Source organism: Eulemur rufifrons, chromosome 7 (genome assembly GCF_041146395.1).
Source record: "Eulemur rufifrons isolate Redbay chromosome 7, OSU_ERuf_1, whole genome shotgun sequence".
Classification (NCBI taxonomy): Eukaryota; Metazoa; Chordata; class Mammalia; order Primates; family Lemuridae; genus Eulemur; species Eulemur rufifrons.
This window is the reverse complement of record NC_090989.1, coordinates 210,043,459-210,066,209: the sequence shown is the minus strand read 5'-3', so window position 1 is coordinate 210,066,209 and position 22,751 is coordinate 210,043,459. Positions and strand designations below refer to the sequence as shown.

At 42.0% G+C, this 22,751-nt stretch overlaps 1 protein-coding gene across 1 annotated transcript in view; it reads right to left on the bottom strand.

The window, feature by feature from the left end:
• SLC28A3 (solute carrier family 28 member 3) overlaps nt 1-22,751 on the bottom strand; it is a 63,223-nt gene that overhangs the window by 29,096 nt on the left and 11,376 nt on the right. Inside the window, exon 3 of the mRNA XM_069476331.1 lies at nt 1,358-1,456. Within this exon, the coding sequence (XP_069332432.1) occupies nt 1,358-1,456 (99 nt within the window). The remainder of the gene's footprint in view (nt 1-1,357; nt 1,457-22,751) is intronic.

Here is a 22,751-nt window from a genome sequence, read left to right as displayed (position 1 = left end):
TCACTTGTTACAACTGATGAACTTACATTGTCACATCATCACCACCCAGAGTCCACGGTTGACATTAGGGTCCACTCTCGGTGCTATGCGTTCTGTGTTTGGGCAGATGTATGATGACGTGTATCCCCCATTATGGCATCAGGCACAATAGCTTTACTGCCCTAAAAATTCATCCCTACTTCCTCCTGACCCTTGCTCCCTGGAAACCACTGATCTTTTTACTATCTCCTTAGTTTTGCCTTTTCCAGAATGTCATATAGTTGGAATCATACAGCATGGAGCCATTTTAGATTGGCTTCTTTCATTTGCTAATATGCATTTAAGGTTCCTCCATGTCTTTTCAAGGCTTGATGGTTCATTTCTGTTTAGTACTGAAGACAATGCATTGTGTTGATGTAGCACAGTTTATTTATCTAGTCATCTCCTGAAAGACATCGAGGTTGCTTCCAATCTTTGGCGATTATGAATAAAGCTGCTATAAACATCCCTGTTCAAGTCTGTATGTGAACCTAAGTACTGTTTTCTTTTTGGTTTGAAGGATATTTAGTAACATGGCCATTTTCTGCCAACGTATTAAGTGAAATAGATAATTACCTAATACTGTAATTTACATAGTGTGATCCCAGTGTAGATGACACTTGCATGTGGCCGTATGTTTGCATAAAGGACAAAGGTCTAAGATGTTAGGCACTGATTTTTTTTTCTTGAATTACAAACCTTTTGTCTCCCAAATTTTACAATACTTTTCCAAATTTCCTACTTTAAAAAAAATTATTCTCTTATTATGAGAAAACTCCCCACAAAATGATACATTAGTGGGAACCCAGAATTACTTTTTAAAGGATGATCTACATGGGTCATTTTTCTTACCTTTTTAGCAGCAGAAAGCTCTCTTTAAATAAAATCCTACCCAGAATTCAATATAGTGAAATAAAACAGAGTTCCTCAGACTCGTGTAAATTTAGGTGCCACTGAGGAACCCTAGGTATTATGGACAAAGTTTTAGAACCATATTAGAGCCTTCCTCTACCTGCCTCAGCTACCTTAAAATTTAGATTTTTTTTTTTTTTTTTTAATACCTGTGCTTTTTGCCCTTGGAATGGAGCTTGGAATCCATAATTGTCAAAGCCTGGGTACTCTTCCCATCAAGGAACTCTGAGGACAGTTGTAAAAAAACAAAGTCCCTTTGGTCATGTGTGTTTTCTTCTCAACTCTGACAAACACACTGTAATCACCATGTAATTCGTTCCTCTGAGTGCCGGCTGGTTGTCACACTTTCTGTCCCCACCGTTGTCAGGGGCCTGTTGTGCAGCGGTTACCACGGCACTAGGGTCGCACAACCACTGTCCAGCCATACCTGTTTGGTGTTTCCATCCTCCCCACTTTGCACGGCTCTGTTCCTAATCGAGTTGTTGTTTTCTGACATGTTCTGGTTTTTAAAACAGTTTTCCTCATCCTAAGAAAAAAGCACAGATTGCAAAAGTAAAATGTCAGCGCCAAGAAACAAATGTTCTGCAATGAATGATACCTAGAAAAGTTTTGAAGGATAAGACAAGCAAAGATTAGGTGTTCAGTTAGGCATTTGATTTAAGAAAAAGCTGGTGAATCTTGAGCTCGTAAAGAAATAGCTCATGTTTGCTTTGTTTTGCTCTGAGCAAAAGGATGGCTGTGGTCCAACTTGAGGGGGAGAGCGGGGTGGACAGTCGCCCTCATCTAGGCCAGGCAACTTTAGTAAGCCGAGCAGGGACGAGGGGGAAGATTTCCACTCTCCTTTCTATCACATCACAGGTTTTCAACTTAAAAAATGAAATAAAATGTAGTAAACCGTAGGTTGGATAATTTTATTCCTAGATGTTGTATTTATGAGATGTTGAAATGTGCTTTGTTTGGTTTAAAGCAATCTCTGGTAGTAATGAACATAAGAAAAATGCCTTCTGGTGAAGCCGTCTTGCTTTTACTTTAAGGAACTGTGTGAGGTTCCCTCTTGGAGGGCTGTCCTGACCTCAGCCTCTGTTTCCAGAAGTGACAAACACCTGGTTTGTTTCTCTTTTATGTCTTGCGGTGTCTTTCTCCCATCTCATCCCAACTTGCCCTTTTCTCTGTTAAGTCAACTGAAAAATGGTGTCAGAAATGCCCCCTGCAAGCCCGAGGGCTTTGACCTTGTCTTTGAATAAAGACCAAGTGTATGACTTTGATTTTGACATTAGGTCTCTGGCCCCAAGAATTTGGAAAATACTGCAGTCCAAACTTATGTTGCATTTTCTGCTTATTGAAAAACAAGGTTTCTCTTCAAAACGAATAAATTTTTTGCCTTTTACTAAAAAACAAACAAACAAAACAAACAACAACAACAAAAAAAAACACCAAGAGCGAATACACATGAATAACGTCTGGCAGCACACACATGATTTACGCCTATCAGTATTGTTGCCATACTTCCTTCTGTGTTGCGGCAGCTTATATCTTAGTTCCTTGCACACAGCAGCAGTTCCTCGCACATATCAATCATGTGAGTTAATGAACCACTGTGATTTTAATGCTGCATTAGCACAGCAAAGTACTACCTCTGGGTACTTGGTATGAAAATACAGCATGGAAGGAAAATATATATGTATATACATATTTTCAAGTTAGAAACAAAACCGAGCATGAGCTGGTGGAGTAACAGGACATAGGTGACTGTGGGACTTAGTCCTTAGGGCTAATCACGTGTGTGACACTAATTACATGTGTGACACTGAGCAGGTCACATCATCCCAAGCCTCAGCCCTCCATGCATCCACCACACTTTCAGTTTGGTATCTTGGGGTCCCTCCCAGGATCCCGACATTTGCTGGTTCCATTAGGAGTTTCAGCTTCCTGATGCTGATCATTCCTGCCACCTAGTGGCAGGATCTGAGACTTACTTGTGGAACACAGGATGGATCCTGCCTTTTTAAAGCTAATAAAAGCGGAAGGGCGTGTGTGTGTGTGTGTGTGTGTGTGTGTGTGTGTGTGTGTTGGGGGAATAATGTGGCAACAAAGGTGGAGGCAGGAGAATTGATTAATCCCAGGAGTCTGAAGTTGCTGGGAGCAATGATGTCATCCCACACACTCTAGCACAGGCAACAGAGTGACACCCTGTCTCCAAAAGAAAAAAAAAAAAAAAAAGGTGACAAGAGCACCTCCGCATGTATTTTTCACTGATATTGTGGCACTGGCAGAGTGTATGCCTTGGCCTTTTAGTGTTTTCAGGAAGAACAATGTCACCCACTTGAGGATTCGCAGCAGAATTAATGGGGTTATTGTGGGCGTTGATTAGTACCTGGAAATTGATTGTTGAGACAACTGTTTTTCTGCTTCTTTTCAAATTACAGTCATGGGGCTGCCATATGGGGCCCCAGATGACGTGGTAGCCCATTGTTTCTTTCTATCTATTTAGCAATTCAGATTACTAGTTACCTTTCCATGCCTAACATCCTACAACCAGGCTGTTCTCATGGCTTACCCATCCCTCTACTGAACGGGTATGAGGGCTGAGGGAGTTGTGTAGGAGTGTTTCTAGGCAGTTCTCACGTGCCACTTTTAATTTCTCCAGTTAGCTGTCGTTCTGAGGTGTGCAGAGGGGCAATGACCCTGGATTGAGCCCACTTGGAAGGGCAGATCCGGGTAGCTAGGAGCACATTGTGCCCGGGGTTTGTTTCCTACCGTCTCTTTGATCTTGCACTTTCTGATTCTCCAGTGAGGACAGATCCACAATGGCTGTTACAGGGAGGCACAGATGGAGAGAGGCCTTTCTATTTTCTCCCTTTTGTTCTAAGCCATGATAACTTTGAGAACACTGGAAATTACTAAAATTACTTCCCTCTCCCTCATTTGCAGTAGCCTCTTTCATTTCAAAGAGTTTTAGCTGACACAGGGCCATCTAGAAAAAGCTTCCCAGATTCTTGCCAATGAAATGCCAATCGCAGGAGTCCTCTGGGAGGCGGCTCAGGGAATGTTTCTTAAGGAAGCTGGCAGGTGCTCTTGGTCCCTTCGGTCCTTTCCTGTCTTGCTGCCTGGTGTGTGGATAGCTCCATCTGGGCCAGAACACAAGGCCCACATCCCAGTGATGTCAGAGTGGGGAGTCAGGAGGAACTCGGGCCCCTGCAACCCCTGGGCAGCACAGCACGCTCACACCAGCTCTGCACTGCCCACCCCCAGACCTCTTTATCCAGATGAAATTAACTTCTCACATAGTCGTGGCGCAGTGGTTAAAGTGATGGACTAGAAATTAACTTCTCCCTTGTTGCTTTTGGTATTTCCTTTTATTTTGCTCTGAATGATACAGTAGTTGGTAGATAGGAGACATCTGCCTTAAACCCATTACAAAATTTTGCATTTGGTCCTCATAAGAGTCCTGTGAAGTGAGTACTGTGATCCCCATTTTTACAGATGAGGAAACTGAGGCAAAGATAAGTGAATCACTGGACTTGGGTTACACAGCCAGAAATGGCAGGGATGGGACGTCAACCCAGACTGTCCATGCCCAGCCCATACTGTGTCTGCAGAGCTTGACCCTTTGGACCTGGCACACAGGGAAAGACGTACTAGTCTACCTACCAGTTTAACTCCTGTTGGTTCCTTTTTCTATTTAGAAGGCCCGATCTGAACCCCAGGTAATAAAGGACAAGAGTAGAAATGATAGAAGTGTTGAAAGTGCCAGAGGTGCTTGTGGATGCTTTTAAACTACATTTAGGCTCTGGTGGTCATTTCTCAACCCAGAATAGTGGCCTTCCCACCCTGCACACTGGTTTTAAGTGGACTCTATCCTTCTAAATACCTAAGTGGGCACTCCTGCCTTTGTGGACATGTCCAGTCTTCATGGCTAGTGTGACATTCTTCGGCCTCTCCCTACCACTGTGCTCTGATTGCACAGCCTGGATTCCCTTCCTCAGCCCTCGTGGCCATGGTTTCCCTGCTGCAGACTGGCCGTCACGGTGCCAGGGAGCCTTTCTTCTCTACAGCGTTTGCTCTGAACGTATGAGGGGCTTTGCTGAGGGGGCACAGCTGGGCTCAAGGCCTGCAGTAAGAACGGAAACCTCAAGCACCCAGGAGATGTTCCTCCTGACCTTTGGCAGGATGCAGGTGTGCCCAGCAGCCCACTCGGATGTTGCCGAGGACTCCCTGGGGAGTCATTATGAAGATTCTGGAGACCCACACTTTACAGCGAGTTCTGTGAAGTGTTTGGTAATATACCTCAAATGGAAGGCTTTACACTATCAGATCAGCTTTAGATTGGTGACCAAAGTTGCTTATTTTATTTTACTATCTATCTATCTATCTATGTACTCTATCTGGTTAATTTCCACATCTCTGTACACCTTTAAAGCAATTCGCCTAGAAGGAGTCAATATGGTGCAATCTGAGACATAGCGATGCCTTAAATATTGCCAGAAATGTCAGGCTCCCAACATGTGGGACAAAAATGGGACTATGATATCAACTAGATTTGGGACTGTGCACATTTGTAAATCTGTGTTTTACCCACTGGACTCTAAGCAGCTGGGAACTCTGTCCCCTGTTCTCTGCTGAACTCCACGTGCACAGCCCGGTGCCGGACACAGAGGTGCTCAATAACTGTTTTTGAATGAATGGAAAAGATATTCCCTGAGGCTGCTGAGCTTTATAGCATCTCCTCAACTGAGCAGAAACCAAATGGTAGGGGACTGCTTTCCCTCCTGCAAGAAGGTTCCTTTATTTCTAATATTCTAAGACTCAGTTGTACAAATGAAAGTGTCAGAAATACATCTGCAATTTCTAATGTTCTTCTGAGCTTCTTCAAGTGATCTAGCCTTTCTGTATCCATTTCTCTGAACATGGAATGGGACTAGGATAGAGCAACTGCCTTAAAAGGTAAATAGATCACAGGAAGTGGACTCAACATAAACCTTAGGACCACTGATTTTTGGGAATACTGATAGTGATTTGTAAATATTAATTAGGGTTGCATTTGTGATTACAAGCTTGAGTTCCATGATCAAACCTGGGTTCAAATCCAGGCTGAATTTTGAGGGTTCATACCGCATCATGTGGGAATGGAAGCGGTACCTACCTAGCAGGGTTAGGTGGCTCAGTCCAACGCACACATAGCCAAGTGCTCATTGACTATAATGTTAATTTTATGGTTTAGTTTTCTTCCCACTTGCTTGTTCTGAGCTACTTATAGTCTCTTTGTCCTCCATATTTGAAATTTGCCTTGTCAAAGTCAGCATCTGTTTGGTGAATCTGATCTCTCCAAATTGTTTGGGATCATTCCCTGACCCCCGTTTTTTTGCTTTTATATTCTACCAATGTCAAATGTTTTAAGGACATTTCTCTATAAAATTATTCTCTAATTGCCTGGGCTTTGCCCAGAAATGATTGCATTTTCAGATGGTATCTGGAAGGCTTTGTTCCTTCCTACTGTTCTTGACCCACTAGGCTGGTGTTAACCTTCTGGCTCAAGTCTTGGATTTGTGTAATCCTTAGTGTAAGTTAATGGGCACTAGCTAGACCGTTCCCTTGAAAGGTTCCCATTTTTCCTGCCTCCCAGTAAGAGCCACAGTATCTGCGGGAAGAGACCCCCATGGTCAGCCTGGGGCTTGCTGCCACACTTCCCTGGCACGATTACCTGTCATCTCTTACTGCTGAGGAATCTTTGGACTGGGTGCAAGGAGTCAGGCCTCTGCGTGTTGTTGCTGTGAGTGGCAGTAATGCCAGCCATGGCTATGGCTTCAGAACACTGCCAACATTCCCTCTCCTTTTGTGAGCTTTGTGAGCTGGGGGGCAGAGGAAACCCCTACAAATGGGAATAGCAGGAAAAGGGGAAAGAGGCAGAGTGCTATTCCCAAAGGAGAAAAATTAAAGGAAGGTTCATAATCAGATTTTTAAGAAAGTTTAAACATACAAATACTCACAGAATATGGTTTCTATGAACTTTCCTCAAGAAACTGCTAGAGGAAGAAGCTACATGAAGGATAAATGGAGAAATTATGATAAAAGGAGTGATAGTATGTTTTGAAGGTATCTGATGAATTAAAATCTAAAAGCTCCAGGGATTATGATTCCAGAACAAATTGTCATGCTGGGCCCTCCTCCCTACTGCAGAGGTTATTACTGAATGAAATCTGTCTTCATTGCTGTAACCAGCATTTGGCTTTGTTTATCTTTGACGTTAATCGTATCTGGGGATAAGACCAAAAGGTCTGAGTTAAATTTCTCCAAATTCATTGAAGTATATGTTTTATTTCTTTTTCATATACAGGATTTCCGGGGCCGGGGGCTATTTAAATGCATAAATGCAGATTCATCTGCTCCGCATCACTGCCCTTTGCACTGCCCTGTTATCTTTCACAATTATTGCAGCTTCTGATATTTGTGTTTGTTACTGTGCAATTATTTCAATCTGGTTCTAATTTCCTGTTATTGTTCTTTGCATTTTTCTGGCTCAGGCTGGTTTGTTTGAATGGGAGAAGACACTCCCGTAAGAACTTCCTGTGTACTTAGGAGGGAGAAGATGAGAGAAGTCTGAAGTCACCGAGAGCAATAATGGGACACCACCTTCACTCCCGCCTGCCAGCCCCAGCACGCTGTGCTTCTCCCACACAGGGTGTTACTCAGCCCCTCCTTCCCTAGTTCCCTACTATTTGCAGCTTTATCAATTTTTTTTTGCCCCGAAGCCAAGAATTCACCGATAGATATTTCTCCTCCACAAAAGCCAGCCTTCTATCGGTACTTACTGCTTCCATTTTCTTGCCTTACATGTATTTGCTTTTCAACCCATTCCAACCTAGCTTCCACGCCTACCACTCCATGGAAATCACTCTTGTCAAAGTCAAGTTTTCTATTCCCTAAATTCATTTTTTTAATTTTTAAAAAAAAATCAATTTTATTTTTGTAGAGAACAAGTCTTGCTATATTGCCCAGGCTGGTCTCAAGCACCTGACCTCATGTGATCCTCCTGCCTCGGCCTCCAAAGTGCTTGGATTACATGCGTGAGCCACCGCACCTGGCCTGAATCTGGCTTTTATTATGCACGGTGTGCCACTCCTTTAAAATGCTCCCGTCCCCACTTCTGTAATACTACACTTTGCTAGTTTCCTCCCATGACCTGTACTGTGCCTTCTCTCTTTCCTGGGCCACTCCTGCCTTTTCCACTCAACTCTGAATGTTTATATTCAGAGTTCCTAGGGACACTGTCCTGGGAATTCTCATTCTGTCCTCCAACAAATATTTCTTGTGCACTTATTACGGGGCTGGACATTCTGCTGATGCTGAGGATTGTGTATACGGTCCCCGTTCTCAGGGAGTTTAGAAGAAAAGCTGTCAACCATGAAGTGTACAATTGATTAATGGTAATCATGAGAAGCACTACTAAAAAGTTCAAGAGGCTACTTCTATTTCTACAGGCTAATTGGAATGACCTGGACTGTTTCTTAAATTCCAAAGATGTGACCTGTTTACTCAGGGGCAACTGGAAATGCTCACTAGCTAAACACTTTCCAAGTAAGAAAAAAGATAAACAAACAAGGATATAATCACTCTGAATCTATCAGTTGAAACTAAGATTCTTCTTACTCTGATTCCTTCTCCTTTTTTTTTCTTTTTTATTTCAGCATATTTTTTATTATTATTGTTTGAGAGAGAGTCTTGTTCTGTCACCCTAGGTAGAGTGCAGTGACCTGATCATACTCACTGTAGCCTGAAATTCCTGGGCTCAAGTGATCCTCCTGCCTCAGCCTTCCGAGTAGCTGGGACTACAGGCACGTGCCACCATGCCCAGCTAATTTTTCTATTCTTTGTAGAGTCGGGGTCTTGCTCTTGCTCAAGCTTGTCTCGAACTCCTGACCTCAAGCGACCCTCCTGCCTTGGCCTTCCAGAGTGCTAGGATTACAGGTGCGAGCCCCCTGTGCCGGATCACAATTTGTTTTTAAAATAGGCAACTCCCTACTTTGTCTGAAGGGGTCAAAATTCAGACTGCAAGGTGATTGATTATAGATTGTTTTTTGTTTATAAAAATGCTTTCAGCATGGGCACAGCTGGCCAATGATGGGAAGTCTTTTTTCTATAGGGCTCCTGATACTCAAAGTTTGCGAGATTAAGAACCATTATCTGCCAAATAATATTTATAGCATGAAAAAAGATATCGAGACTATAACACCTGTCTGTGAAACAATTTGGTCAGATAGGTCCCAAAATGATTTATTTCTTAAAACAGGAAAAGGAACATGGCTTCACTTCTTTACTAAAATCTGTCATTGTAATGAGATAGAATAAGAAGGAAAAGAGAGGGAGAGATAAAGTTTGTGTCAAGAGACACTGGACATCATTAATGATAGCTTCATCTTGGAGCACCTTAAATAGCCCTTAAGCTAATCAAAATCATGTTTTGCTTTTGCAGTTGTTGGGCTTATACAGCAGTATCACAACTTGGGATCTTCCTGCACGTTCAATAAAATTGACCTCTAATCCACTTCTGGGAAAAAGTTACTTTCTGGTGATTTCTAAAATCACCTTGGCCACTAAGCTTTTCTTTCCAAAGAGTACTGATTAAACAAATGTAAATTATCATATTAAAAACACATAGAATAAATTTACAGTATATAAAACATTTCTTAAGAAATGCATTTGACTAACTAAATAGGAAATGGCTCAGAATGACCCAAAGTGTTTGAAAAAATAACTTTAGAAAGCCCTTTGATGAGAGAAGACGTTGAAAGCCAACCTCTCCCAAGCCGGCAGGACCTAAGGGATTTGAAGTTTTACATTTTGCCCACGTGATGGCAATTCAAAGCTGCATGTTGGCAACTTCCATCCATAGGTCTTACAGCAACAGATTCCAGTATTTGCTCTAAAAAGAGGCAGATGTTGGCCAGGTGTGGTGGCTCATGCCTATAATCCCAGCACTTTGGGAAGCAGAGGCAGGAGGATCCCTTCAGGCCGGAGTTGGAGATCAGCCTGATCAGTATATTGAGACCCCCACCTCTACAAAAAATAAATAAAAATATAAACCAAAGTAAAAAAAAAAAAAAGCGAACAAAAAACATTAACAGCATCTCCAATTAAATGGTTTGATTAATAGTTGATATCTGAGCATTTGCTAGGCACCAGTGCTTTATGTTTCTTTCCTGATAGTCCTATGATGCGGGGTATTAGGATACCTAGTTTGCGACGAAGAAACAGGTACAGAGAAATGAGGTATGTTGCCTAAATGGTGGGCCCGGCAAGGCCAGGCAGTCTGACTCCGAATCGCTTGTTTTGTCCTTGTCATGATTCAGTACGAGATTTTTAGCCTTCCTATCTGTGATCCTCCCCTGACATTCCCTGCGGCCACCCCCTATCTGCCTTTTCTCAGAAACTCATCACCTTCCTCCTTCTCCCACTTCCTCCTTCACCAGAGGCCATTTATCTCCAGCCAAGGTCTAGGCCACACACGGTACAGTCTGTACTTGGAGCACTACAGGCTGCCTCTCCCACCCCCTCCTGTGCTTTCTAAATTCTTCCTCCTCTACTTTCTTCCTCTTCGCTGAGGTAAAGACTTTGCAGGGGAACAGGGAAGAGACGGTGTGAGCCAACAGGAAGCCTAACCTTTGCTGACTCCTGGAAATGTCTCTGTGAGCACCTTTGTCTGTCTCCTTGCTGGACCCGACATACCGTGCAGGCGGACCTTTGCTGCCACTTGCTCTGCCTGTTTGGGTCCAGCCTTCAATTAAGCAATTTTTCTTTCAAATCTCCGTGGCTGCACAAATCAGACCTGTGCTCTCTAACCAGCTTCTTCCTTGCAGTTGTTTCTGAACCAATGGAGTCTGGTAGATGAGATATTCGGGGCTCGGTAATTGAATTAGAAAAATTAAAAACATTTGAAAAGCTAGCGAAGCTGTGAAGTGACATAATTGAAAGGGAGGGGCGCCGACAGGGAAGGAGGACCCGTCAGTGAGCAGCCGCACAACTGCATGGATTGTGCTATTGGGAACTCTGGCATTCTCCCAGACGGGCTGGTCAGGAGAGCAAGGCCACTGGACTGTCCACGGAGAGCAGCTTTGCCTGTCTGGGTACCTTTTGGACTGCGGCTGACACTCCCCCATGGGGAAAAGCACCTCGCCTCACATTAATGGGTGATGACCATGTTTCATGGAGGAATTTATATCACTACTTTAGTTGCAACCTTTACAATGTGGCTGGCTAGTTTATTTTGGAATGTTCCTGAGTGCACAGAATTTATAAATTTAGGGATTTTTGTTTGTTTGTTTATTTTGGGGACAGAATCTTGCTCTGTCACCCTGGCTAGAGTGCAGTGGCACGATCATAGCTCACTGTAACCTCAAACTCCTGGGCTCAAGCGATCCTCCTGCCTCAGCCTCCTGAGTAGCTGGGACTGCAAGCCCACACCACCATGCTGGCTAATTTTTATATTTTTTGTAGAGACGGGGTCTTGGTCTAGCTCAGGCTGGTCTTGAACTCCTGACCTCAAGTGATCCTCCAGCCTCAGGCTCTCAGAGTGCTAGGATTACAGGTGTGAGCCACTGGGCCTGGCCGACAAATTTAGTTTTAAACCTACTTTATCATTGGTTTTGGATTCTTGGGACCAAGATTTTGCCACTAGCAAAAGCCTTGAGGTAAATCAGGAGGATTGGTCTCTACTCCTGTCTGCCTCTTTCCCACCCTGTCAGTCTCCCAGCTCATGCCTCTCCCACCTTCCATTTGGGGCCTTGATTTCCCCACATAACGTAATATGGGAAAAACATTGCTTGACATGGTAGCTTGGGGAGCTATATCCTTTGTGCCCTACTGAGTATTTTCCTTTCACGTAGCACAGTTGTTGCTCAATATACTTTGCCATATGAATGAATGAAAGAATCAAAGCATATAAAATGTTCATTTGGAACATTTGGAAAATGTTCATTTGGTCCACCCTGACCCCCAAACTAGGCGAGGTCACCTTATGCCATGAATAGTACTTTTCACAGACAGCACTGAGCTAGTTTGCCATTGTTTAACTGATTTTAACCAAGCAGTAGCTTTCTGTTTCCAGCATAATGCCTGGCACAAGGTCACAGCTCAATACATTTTGTTGAATCAATAAATATCACGCTTATGTCAAAGAGTTTTGCCTCACAGAGGAAAAGAAAACAAAAACAAAGTTTTGAATTTGCAGAGCCAGGATTCCAAAAGGAGGATTGAGAAAGACTTCAGGGACATTTCCCTGCTTCCTGACGCGACCATTCCAAGCAATCATCTACTTTGTTCCTGAACACCAACAGGAGGCTCCTTAACCAGGTGACTCGTGTGACTTTCCTAAGAAATCCCTATCTTTATTTACTTCCAAATAACAAGAGATGTGTATACCATCCTTCTTTTTCTTTTCTTTCTTTTTTTTTAACGTCTTTTTAAAGGAAAAGAAGAGAATTAGTCATGCCAAGGCTGGAAGGGGCTTCTGGATCAAACACCTAGCCCAGGTGTGGAGTGGAATTAGATGCTACCAACCATCCAGAATCATAGCACGGAGTGAAAATTGTGCCGCGCTCTGTCTCTACAGTCTGAAAACAGAGTTCCAAACTTCTGTGAAAAAGACGCTTGGCGTTCTACGTCTGCTTAAATCTGCAATCGGAAGAGACTTCCAAACTTCTGTGGAACGACAGAGGCCCAGGCTTCTTGCTCACAATAATCCTTCTATATAAAATTACAGATACTCTCACCTTTGATTTTTTTCAGTTTGACAAATAATAGTTCAGTGAGCATCCAGGGCCCGGCTTCTCCATTCAACATCAATAGTGCCTGGACAAGAGGGCTCAGCAGGGAAGACCACCCTCACTTTAAATTAAGGGACTGCGGAATGGAGGTTTTATCACTATTTATGCCATGAACATTACTTTTCACAGACAGTATTGAGCTAGTTTGTCATTGTTTAACTAATTTTAAACAAACAGTAGCTTTCTGTTTCCAGCTCCTAGCATAATTCCTGGAACAAGGTTAGAGCTCAATACATTTTTGTGGAATCAATAAATGTCACACTTACGTCAAAAGAGTTTTGCCTCAGAGGAAAAGAAAACAAAAACAAAGTTTGTGATTTTGTTCAAAAAATGAAAGTACAACCTGGGAACCAGTTTTGGTTCTATCCTAATTGAAGTAAGAGCATTTTCCTGAAAACCTTTGCAGCCTTCTGAAGGTCAGGGATGTGCTTGCGGGACACGATGCCTTGTGAGCCAACTGAAGCTGATGGCCCCATGGCTGATCAGGGCTTTTCCAATCATTACTGACAAGCGATGGGCAACAACCCAGATCTCACTCTGTATTCAACAGAAACAGAGCCTCAAAGAAAGCCTCTTAAAGTCAGCAGGACATCTCTATTGGTACATTCATAACAGAAACAATAGAATTCAAGCTCCTTCTCTTTTCCTTGTTCTGTGACCATTAGGTGCCTAAATTCTTACCCCAGTTTTGGCAAAAGGCTACAGTAATGGCCGTGAGCCTCAGAACTTCAGCTCCTGCCCTACTCCGATGCATTCTAGCCTAGAGATGTGGTCAGTACCATTCAACCCATTGACAACTGTCAAAATTACTTTCTTAGAACTTTGAAAAAATACTAAGGCTTGCAGCAATCCAGAGAGTGTTTTTCAAATTAAATGACTGAATCTTAGAACATCAAGCTTTGTGGTATCTTAAATTTCCCTAGTTTTAGTCCCCTCTCCCCACACTCATGATAGCCTTAACAACGCACAAGCATAATGAATACTAGTAGCTTACAGCCTATGGCGGGAGCAAAATGGGGTGGAGCTCACCTCAAAGTGCAATTCCCAGAAAACTGTAATTATGTGATCTTAGAAAATCTCCTTTGTCCTTATTTGATCTGACTCAGAGCTTGCTCAGTACTATTTCCCTGGCGGAAATTGTTTAGCATAGGCAGCTGCTGAGGTGGAAATAACAGTTGGGGAAAACAAGCTAAGGTAAGAAATTGGTACACTAGAAAATATCCATCTAACACAAAAGAAGAAGTAATGAAGGGGGAAACAGACATAATATTATATGTTATATGTGTATGTGTGTGAGAGAGTATGTATTAATATGTATGTACATATACACCCACACAAAATAACAGATGCAAATCCTACCTTATTAGTAATTGCATTAACTATAAATGGATTAAATCCTTCAATTTCCATTAAAAGGCACACATTGGCAGAATGGAAAATAAAACATGATCCAACTATATACTGTCTACAAGAGAAAACTTTAGATTTAAAGACCTAAATAGGTTGAAAGAAAAGAATGATATATATATGCCATGAAAAGAGTAACAAGAGTGGCTATAATATCAGATGAAATAGATTTTAAGACAAAAATTGTTTCTAGGGACAAAGGACATGTTATAATGGTAAAAGGATCAATCCATCAAAAAGCTAATATTTGTAAACATATGTGTACCTAATAAAAGAGCTCTAAAATACATGAAGCAAAAACTGGCAGAATTAAAGGAGAAATAGACGATTCAACATTAGTTGGCTATTTCAATACCTCACCATCAATAATGGATAGAACTAGAGAGATGATCAGTAAGAAAACAGAGAAATTGAACAATGCTATCGAGCAACTAGACCTTACAGATTTATACAGAACACTCCACCAACAACAGTAAAATACATATACATTCTTCTCAAGTGCCCAGGATATACCACCTGTTAGACCAAAAAAAAATATCAATAAATTTAAAAAGTTTGAAATCATACAATGTATCTTCTCTTACCATAATGGAAAAATTGAGAAATGAGAAACAGAAGGAAATTCTGGGGATTTTTATAAAACATGTGGAAATAAAACACTCTAAAGAAGAAATCATAAGGAGAATTAGGAAATAATTTGGTAAGAATAAAACTAGAGACATAACATACCAAAATTTATGGGATATAGCTAAAGCAGTGCTCAGAGGCAAATTTATAGCTGTAATTGTTTGTATTATCGAAGATCTCAAATCAATAACCTAATCTTCTACTGTAACAACTAGAAAAAGAACAGCCAACTAAACACAAAGCTGGCAGAGGCAAGGAAATAATAAAGATTAGAGTGGAGATAAGTGAAATAGAGAATAGAAAAACCATAGAGAGGATCAATGAAACCCAAGTTGGTTCAACTGACTCAAGAAGAAATAGGAAACCTCAACAAAACTAATAACAAGTAAGGAGGTTGAATTAGTAACCATCAGCCTCTCAAAAAAGAAAAGTCCAGGAAAAAAAAAGAGACCAAGAAAAATGAGAGAGAAGACAAATAACTGAGGACTTTAATTTAATTTTAATTAAAAAAATGGACACTAGATTAATTTATTGGAAACCATTTAAGTATATTTGGAACAACTTTGTTATGAATCTGCTTTTTTTCAACCACACATTTTATGAAACCTCAATACAGATCAGATATTTCTGGTAAAAATTTAGCATTACAGTTGACATGTACTGTAAGTATAAAATACACACTGGATTTCAAAGACGTGGTGTGAAATAAAAGTAAAATATCATTCATTTTAATATATTAGTTTCAAGAAAATATACTTAAAATATGTTATACCTGTTTCATTTTACATTTTTTAATGGACTTGTAGAAAATTTTTAAATTATATGTGGCTTGTGCTATATATTTATTAGACAGTTCTACCTTAGCCTTCAGCAAAAATGTACGTTTTCTACACTATTAGTCATTTCCTATTTTCTTTCCAATGCCTCAACCACTGATGAGTAAGTGGCTCATCCTTTCAATGGGAACCACTCCAGGAAAGCCTGAATGAGGCAAAAATGAATTCTCTACATCCTTTCCCTCTGAAATGTCATGGAAGTGACTTGTTTTATTGTCCCCATGCTATTTTCCCCTAGGAATAAGTCTAGATGTGACTGTGCTAATTTGAAGAAAGAGTAGAGAGTATGTTTTTTTTTAACCTTCTTCACAAAAGCAAATTATTATCATGTGTTTTGTATATTTTAATTCAGTTATGGAAAGAAAAAAATCATCTAGGTAGTTTCAGCCAAGCTTGTCCTGAGCTATTTGAGACACGACTTAATAACTTCTCTGAGTGTGATTCATGTCAACCTCCCTGACTAGTGTGTTGAGGACAAACAATATTCTTCCTCTTCACTTTGTGTAATTACTTCTAACCTCAGAGCTCTGATATTCCAAGGATTTGGTTGAGAAGTCTATGCCAATGTCCCAGCAGGTTTTGGTCCCTAATGAGACTTGCACTTACTTATATGGCCTCCCAAATTTTGACCTCCATTTAACACACTCTCCAAACCTGCCTGGATGGCTCACCAGGTGATTCATTGAGTAACTCAGCCTTTCCTATGTGTGTGTGGAGTGAAGGCCCATTGCCCAAGTCTATTCCTACCCTAAGACTTCCTAAGCGGGTTCCACCCAACTGGCCTCATAGCTAGCGTAGGCTGGGTGCTTCCAGGGCTGCCTGTGGAATCTATCAGCACTTATTCACAGGAATAGGGAACTGGAACTGGGGTTCTAAGGGGCACCCTTCAACAAGAGTGTTCTTTGAGAAACATGCCTGAATTTTCATCTTTAGAAATTCTGAGCTTCATTTCACCTCTGCTGCTGTTAACTTTCATCTCTCCCTTTTTGGATTCTTCCCCACCTCTTTGAGTTTGGAAAGATCAGTTGTGCTATTCCAAAAAAGCCTCCCCACAAATATGGACAGTTGACAAATATGTTTGTCAAGCGGGGAAAAGATGGTCTTTTTGAACAAAGTGACGTTGAAATAATTGGATGTTCATGTGGAAAAACAAAAAACTTGACTCCCACCTTATGCTATCCACTAAACTCAACTTCAGGGACTAGAGACCCTCAACATGAAAGGAAGAACAAACTTTTAGAAAATATGGGAGGGTGTCTTTGTGATTTTGCAGGATAGGGAAACATATCTTAAATAAGATAGAGAAAACAGAAACACCTGTTTTCTAAATGAGACCACAATATGATTAACTTTTGTTCACCAAAATATACCATTAAAGAGTGAAAGACGGCTTCAGAGTGGTAGAAGACATTTACAACCCATAGCTGACAAGGGGCTTATAACCACAACATCTAAAGAACTCCTTCAAATCAGTGTGAAAGGCAAAAGGCAGTAGAGACTTGATCCAGCAAGAGACTTGAACAAATAGTTCATAGTTGGCATGTAATGAACAATAACATTGGAAAATTTAAATTAAACCTCAGTGATGTACTGCTATACACCAACCAGAATGGTTGACATTTAAAAGCCATTTGAATAATGGTGACAATTTGGAGGTGAAATAGGAATATGCATTGTGCTGGAGTATGAATTGGTAAAATTACTTAAGAAATCAATATGACGTTTCTAGTAAAGTTGAAAATATTTACTTATTCCAATAACCCGGCAATTCCAATCCTAAGTACAGGCCCAGAGTAAATCTGTTACAGATGCTCCAGAAAGTATGTACAAGAGCGTCTGTAGCTGTGTAACAGAGGGAACGGCCTAAAAAAGGACAAACTTTATTACAAGCTGTCTCTTTAAAACCTCCCCCACTCTTTTTGGGAATTAAAATCTACATTCTTGCCCAGGGCCAGGAATCAGAGGGGCAGGGAAATGTCCTTTGTTCTTTCTACCACAGGAGATGGCCCAACAAAATTATCCAGACAAAAGTAAGGGACATTGTCTCCGCTGGAGGTGGGGTTGATCAGGACCATTGACCATAGTTAAAATAGCCTAAAACTGAAAACCCCCCTTTAAAAGCACTGCATTTCTGCTTATAGATAGGACACTGGTACCTTAAGACGGGGGTCTGCCGTCCTCATTTGTCTACAAATAAACTAACCTCCCTTTCCTTCTCCTCAAACCACTTGTCCTCCTTCTGATGTAGCCTTGGGGACGGGGACAGGTGCTGAAGCCAAAGAACTTTCCGGACTTTTGGTGCCAGCTACATTGCTTGTAGAAGCTCCAAACAACTCCAAATTTAACAACACAAATGTCTGCTAAGAGTAGTATCATTTGTGGAATATTTATAGGACAGAGTGCTGTGTTTCAGTGGAATTGGATGCGCTGTAGTTACATGCAGCACCATGGCTGCATCTTAGAAATAGAGAGCTGAGAAAAGAAGCCAGATACAAAAGAATTCATTCTGCTGAAATCCAATATAAACGTTTTAAAATAAGCAAGGAATACATTTTGTATGTTTCTATTATTTAAAGTTCAAAAGCAGGCAAAAGTGTTGCTTGGGGATTCATAAGTGGAAGTTAAGGTGTAAAGATGAGCAAAAATGTAATGATCCTAAGGTTGGGTGGGTGGTTGCCCCTGGGCTCAGCCTGGGGCGGGAGGCAGTGGGGGTGGGTATGTGCAGGGCTGGAGCTCCTGAGGGATGGCAGTGCCCTGTTTCTTGACCTGGGTGGCAGTTCACTTTATAGTGAGTTGTGTATTGGTTCTTATGTATTTTTCCATATGTTAACAATTAAAAACTAAAAACAAAAAAGCATTCTCCCAACTTTGCCTCCCAAGCCTCTTTCTTTTCCCTGTGCCCTTCCCTTCCCCCCAACCCCCTTCCCCAAGAGCATTCATTCTCCTTCCATCTTTTACAGTCTAACTTCCACTCATAACATAAACTTCCCCTCCTCTCCCTGACCCTGGGGTCACCAGTCACCTCTAGCTGGTGGTCACCAGTGAACCTGTGGCCTCAGTCTATGGGATCTCTGGTCCCACAGGAGTCTTTTCTGTTGACCCTGTGGCTCTCTTTCCCTTTGATCTCCCAGATCTCCCTTCTCCTGGTTCTGCTGCTCTTCCTCTCCCTGTGGCTCTCTCTGATTTCCCTAACTCCCTCAGTCCCTAAATGCGGGCGTTTCCCAGGTGTCCCTCTATGGTGGTCTTATCCACGCCTTGCTCATGTCCATGCTAACAACCCCCAATTAATTGTGTGTCCTGTTCTGAGCTCCAGGGGAGCATACACTACAAGTTTCCTGTTTCAGCTCCACCTTTACTGAGATGTTTGGAGTCACCTTAATTACACCAACAGGCCTCAGGTGGAACTCATTCTGTTCCTCACTCCAAGCTTATTCCTAACAAGGGAATCCCTTCCAAGTGGACATCCCAAGCCAGAAATGTTGACTCCTCACTCTCCTTACCCTACCCCCACACCAAGACCTACTATTATTACATTCATACTATGTGCCAGGCACTGTTTTCATAAGCATATCTGTATTGCAAACAGTTTTTACATATATTACTAGCTCATTTAATTCTCATAACAATCCAAGACAGGTCCCATTATGATGCTGTCTTACAGAAGAAAACTGAAATCTTCGGAGCCAGAGCAGCTCTTCCATCCTCATCCTTACTCTTGAATTTTCACTGTGGAGGGGCCTCTTCATCAGTATTAATATCTCCACCCCAGCATCTGTGTCCACTAGTTAAGATTATTGTACTAACTGCTTGACCACTGTCTCAACCACAAACAAATCTCTCTCCATTTTCATACACTTTCAACAGGGCCACCAGAGTGATCTTTAAAACGCGTAATTTGATGGTGTAAATTTTGAGCCATCCCTTCCTTGGCACACAGAGGCTATGTGACCTGGAGCCAGCCTGCCCCTTTCCCTCACCCCGTTCCTCACCTCCAGCCCAGACACACATGCTCTTCTCTCTCGGGCCCTGGGCCTATGTACAGACAGTTATCTTTGCTTGCGATGCTCTGTTGACTCCCCTCCTGCTTTGACGGGCAGGTCCCTCCCCATCCTTCAAGCCCCCATCAAGTTCTCCTGCCCTTTGTGATGCTATCACAGTCTCCCCAGTTGGAGCAAACCTCCAGCATCTTTTTTACATCAATTATATTGTAATTGCTTGTTTGTTTCTGCTTGTCCTGCTCCTTATGGGCAAGAACAATGTATTATTTCTTCTTGAATTGGCATCCCTTCTTAGCGGTGGCCACATCTAGGGAGAAATTACTGATTATGCTGGATAAATACATGTCTCTAAAAATTCTTGTTGAAAACCAAGCATTGGAAGAAAGAACATGGTCACTGCTTGTTGGTGTTGGTGTCCTTGGTATGGTCTCTGCCCGGTGTGAGATGCCCTGCTCAGAACCCTGAGGCCCGGGGGTGCTATGTGGCATTTTGGGGTGTTTTTTTTTGTCCTTTTAAGCTTTTATTTTTCATGGTTGTACGGGAACATCTACAAAATTAAGAGCCAGTTCGTTAACTGTTCTAAGTTTAAAAAATATTTAAAAATAAAATATAAGAAATATTAGATATTTCACATATACTCACCACTTCAAATGTCAGTCTAAACTTCTTTCATAAATAGCAAATATCTTATGACAACTGCTATAGAATGAAGTCATTTCCATCTTCAGCCATGAGAAATAAGTTACTTATTCATAGAAAAGCGTTCATTTCCATGGTTGATTATAAAATCTACCCTCATTTGTGAAATGTTCTCTAGTTATGAACTCTTTTCTGGATATGATACTATTTCTGTCTTCTAACCCATATCACTGACTTTGTGCTCCTGTTTAAGCTTTCTGAATGGAGTATTAGCTCCGTGAAAACAGGGATTGGTTGCTCGCTTCTTTGAAGGGCAACCCAGATGAGAGTTTGTCCAGGTACCCCCAGACACGTGTCATCACTGCACCTGCACCAAGTTTCACCTGCACAGGCCTTTGGCGAATGCACATTAGCTCTTCATGCTGAGAGAGTAGTTCTGCTCAGTAAAACTAAAACATTGGTCTACCAAAGGGCACTCTAACATTCAAAGAGGAAAAATGGGTTTCCAGAATAATTCACAGACTAGGACAATGTGAATTAGTAAGTATCCTAACTTCTTTGGAAGTCTGGGTGGAATGTTAATGTCTATTTAATAATGCAAGTGAAGTAGCACATATTTTACAATCAATTAATTTTTCTTAAAGAAGATAACATAGGGGGCTGGGCGTGGTGGCTCACGCCAGTAATCCTAGCTCTCTGGGAGGCCGAGGTGGGCGGATCAGATCCTTTGAGCTCAGGAGTTCAAGACCAGCCTGAGAAAGAGCGAGACCCCGCCTCTACTAAAAAAAAAAATAGAAAGAAATTAGCTAGACAATTAAAAATATATATTTAAAAAATTTATCTGGGCATGGTGGCGCATGCCTGTAGTCCCAGCTACTCGGGAGGATCACTTGAGCCCACGAGTTTGAGGTTGCTGTGAGCTAGCCTGACACCACGGCACTCACTCTAGCCCAGGCAACAGAGTGACACTCTGTCTCAAAAAAAAAAAAAAAAGATAACATAGCAGAAGAACTGAATGTCAAACAAGGTTAGACTCATACTTATTATCTTGGTAGGAGTTAGGAAGCTTCTGATTCTCTTGAAAGACAAACTGTATTCACTGGTTTGACTTTGGAACGTAGAAACTCAAATTTCAATCAATGACAAGAAGGACTAGGAAGAATCTTTTCTTTTTTCTTTCTCTCACGGGGGGAGGATGCTCTCTTTTAATACAGAGTGAGGGATAGAAAACAGAGCCACCGTTTTGTGCCCTCCTCACTGTCAGCGGCCATTTGCTGTGACATGAACCTTCTCCACTGCAGACACCGTTTTCCTGCCGCCACGCTCACTCTGACTCTGTCCCATTCTATCCTTTCCATTCTGCTGAATCAAAGTAGCCTCATATTTCATGTTTTTTTCCTCATTTAACCCCTAAAATGGGGATCAGGATATGGCACCCTCAAAATATACCACTTGGGAATAAGAATATTTTGAACTGGAGGCAATTGAGAAAAAGCAGATACAGAAGGAGCTCTCTGCCGTTCCTGCTCCTCCTAAAGGCGGGCATAGAATTACCTTGCACAGGTGTCTCCTCTTCCATAAAAGGATGAGGGCAACCCCTACCACCAGAGACAGAGATGCCACTGAGATGAGTGTACATAAACAAAGCTGAATGAAATAACCTTTAGTTTCCATTAGTTTCCCCCATATATTTCCTAGTCATTTTCCCTCAATTCATTGGCCTTCAAAGCCCAAACCCCCTTTCCTGTGTCTAATCACTTCTCCACAATTTATCACCCTTTGTTATAATGGTATGTATATAAGCTCCCAAGTCTTTGGGTTTTTCACTTCCTTTCTGCGAAGCTCTCAGGCATGTGAAAACTGAAATATTTATAAAATTTGTATGCATTTTCTCCTGTTAATCTGTCCTTTGTCAGTTTAATTTGCAGGTCCCAGGGACTTAACCTAAGAGGGTGGAGGAAATTTTTTCCTCTCTTACACTTATAATCTATAAGTGGTGACCTGATGCCTACCCACAGAGATGAGCATCAGTGTGATTGTTGTACAGAAAATCAAACCACAGCTCAGGGGAGTTATAGGAACTTGTGGATGGAAGAGCCGGGACTGATGTCAAAGCCCTTTTACTGTCCTCTTTCCTTTCTTTGTTAGCACCTAAAAGTTTTGTTTTGTGTGTCTACCCGCCGTAAAGCCTGAGGGATTGTGGATACCTGTGCATGCAGGCTTTGTATCCTCTCCAGTGCTCCCATGCCGAGTGCCAGGTCGGGAACGGAAGCACACCTGGAACCCGCACTGAAAATCCCCAGCCCAGACTCAGTCCACATAGCCCCGAGTTTTGACAGATCTCCTCCCTGGGGCCCTGCAGCACCCAGCCGTGGGCTGAGTAGCACTAATCACTCGGTGAATTTTGGTTGAAGATGTGAGACTGGTTTGCCTAATCCAACTGCTCTGGGCAGGTCCCTGGGCCACCATCTGGCAGCGGCAGTGGGACTAGGTTT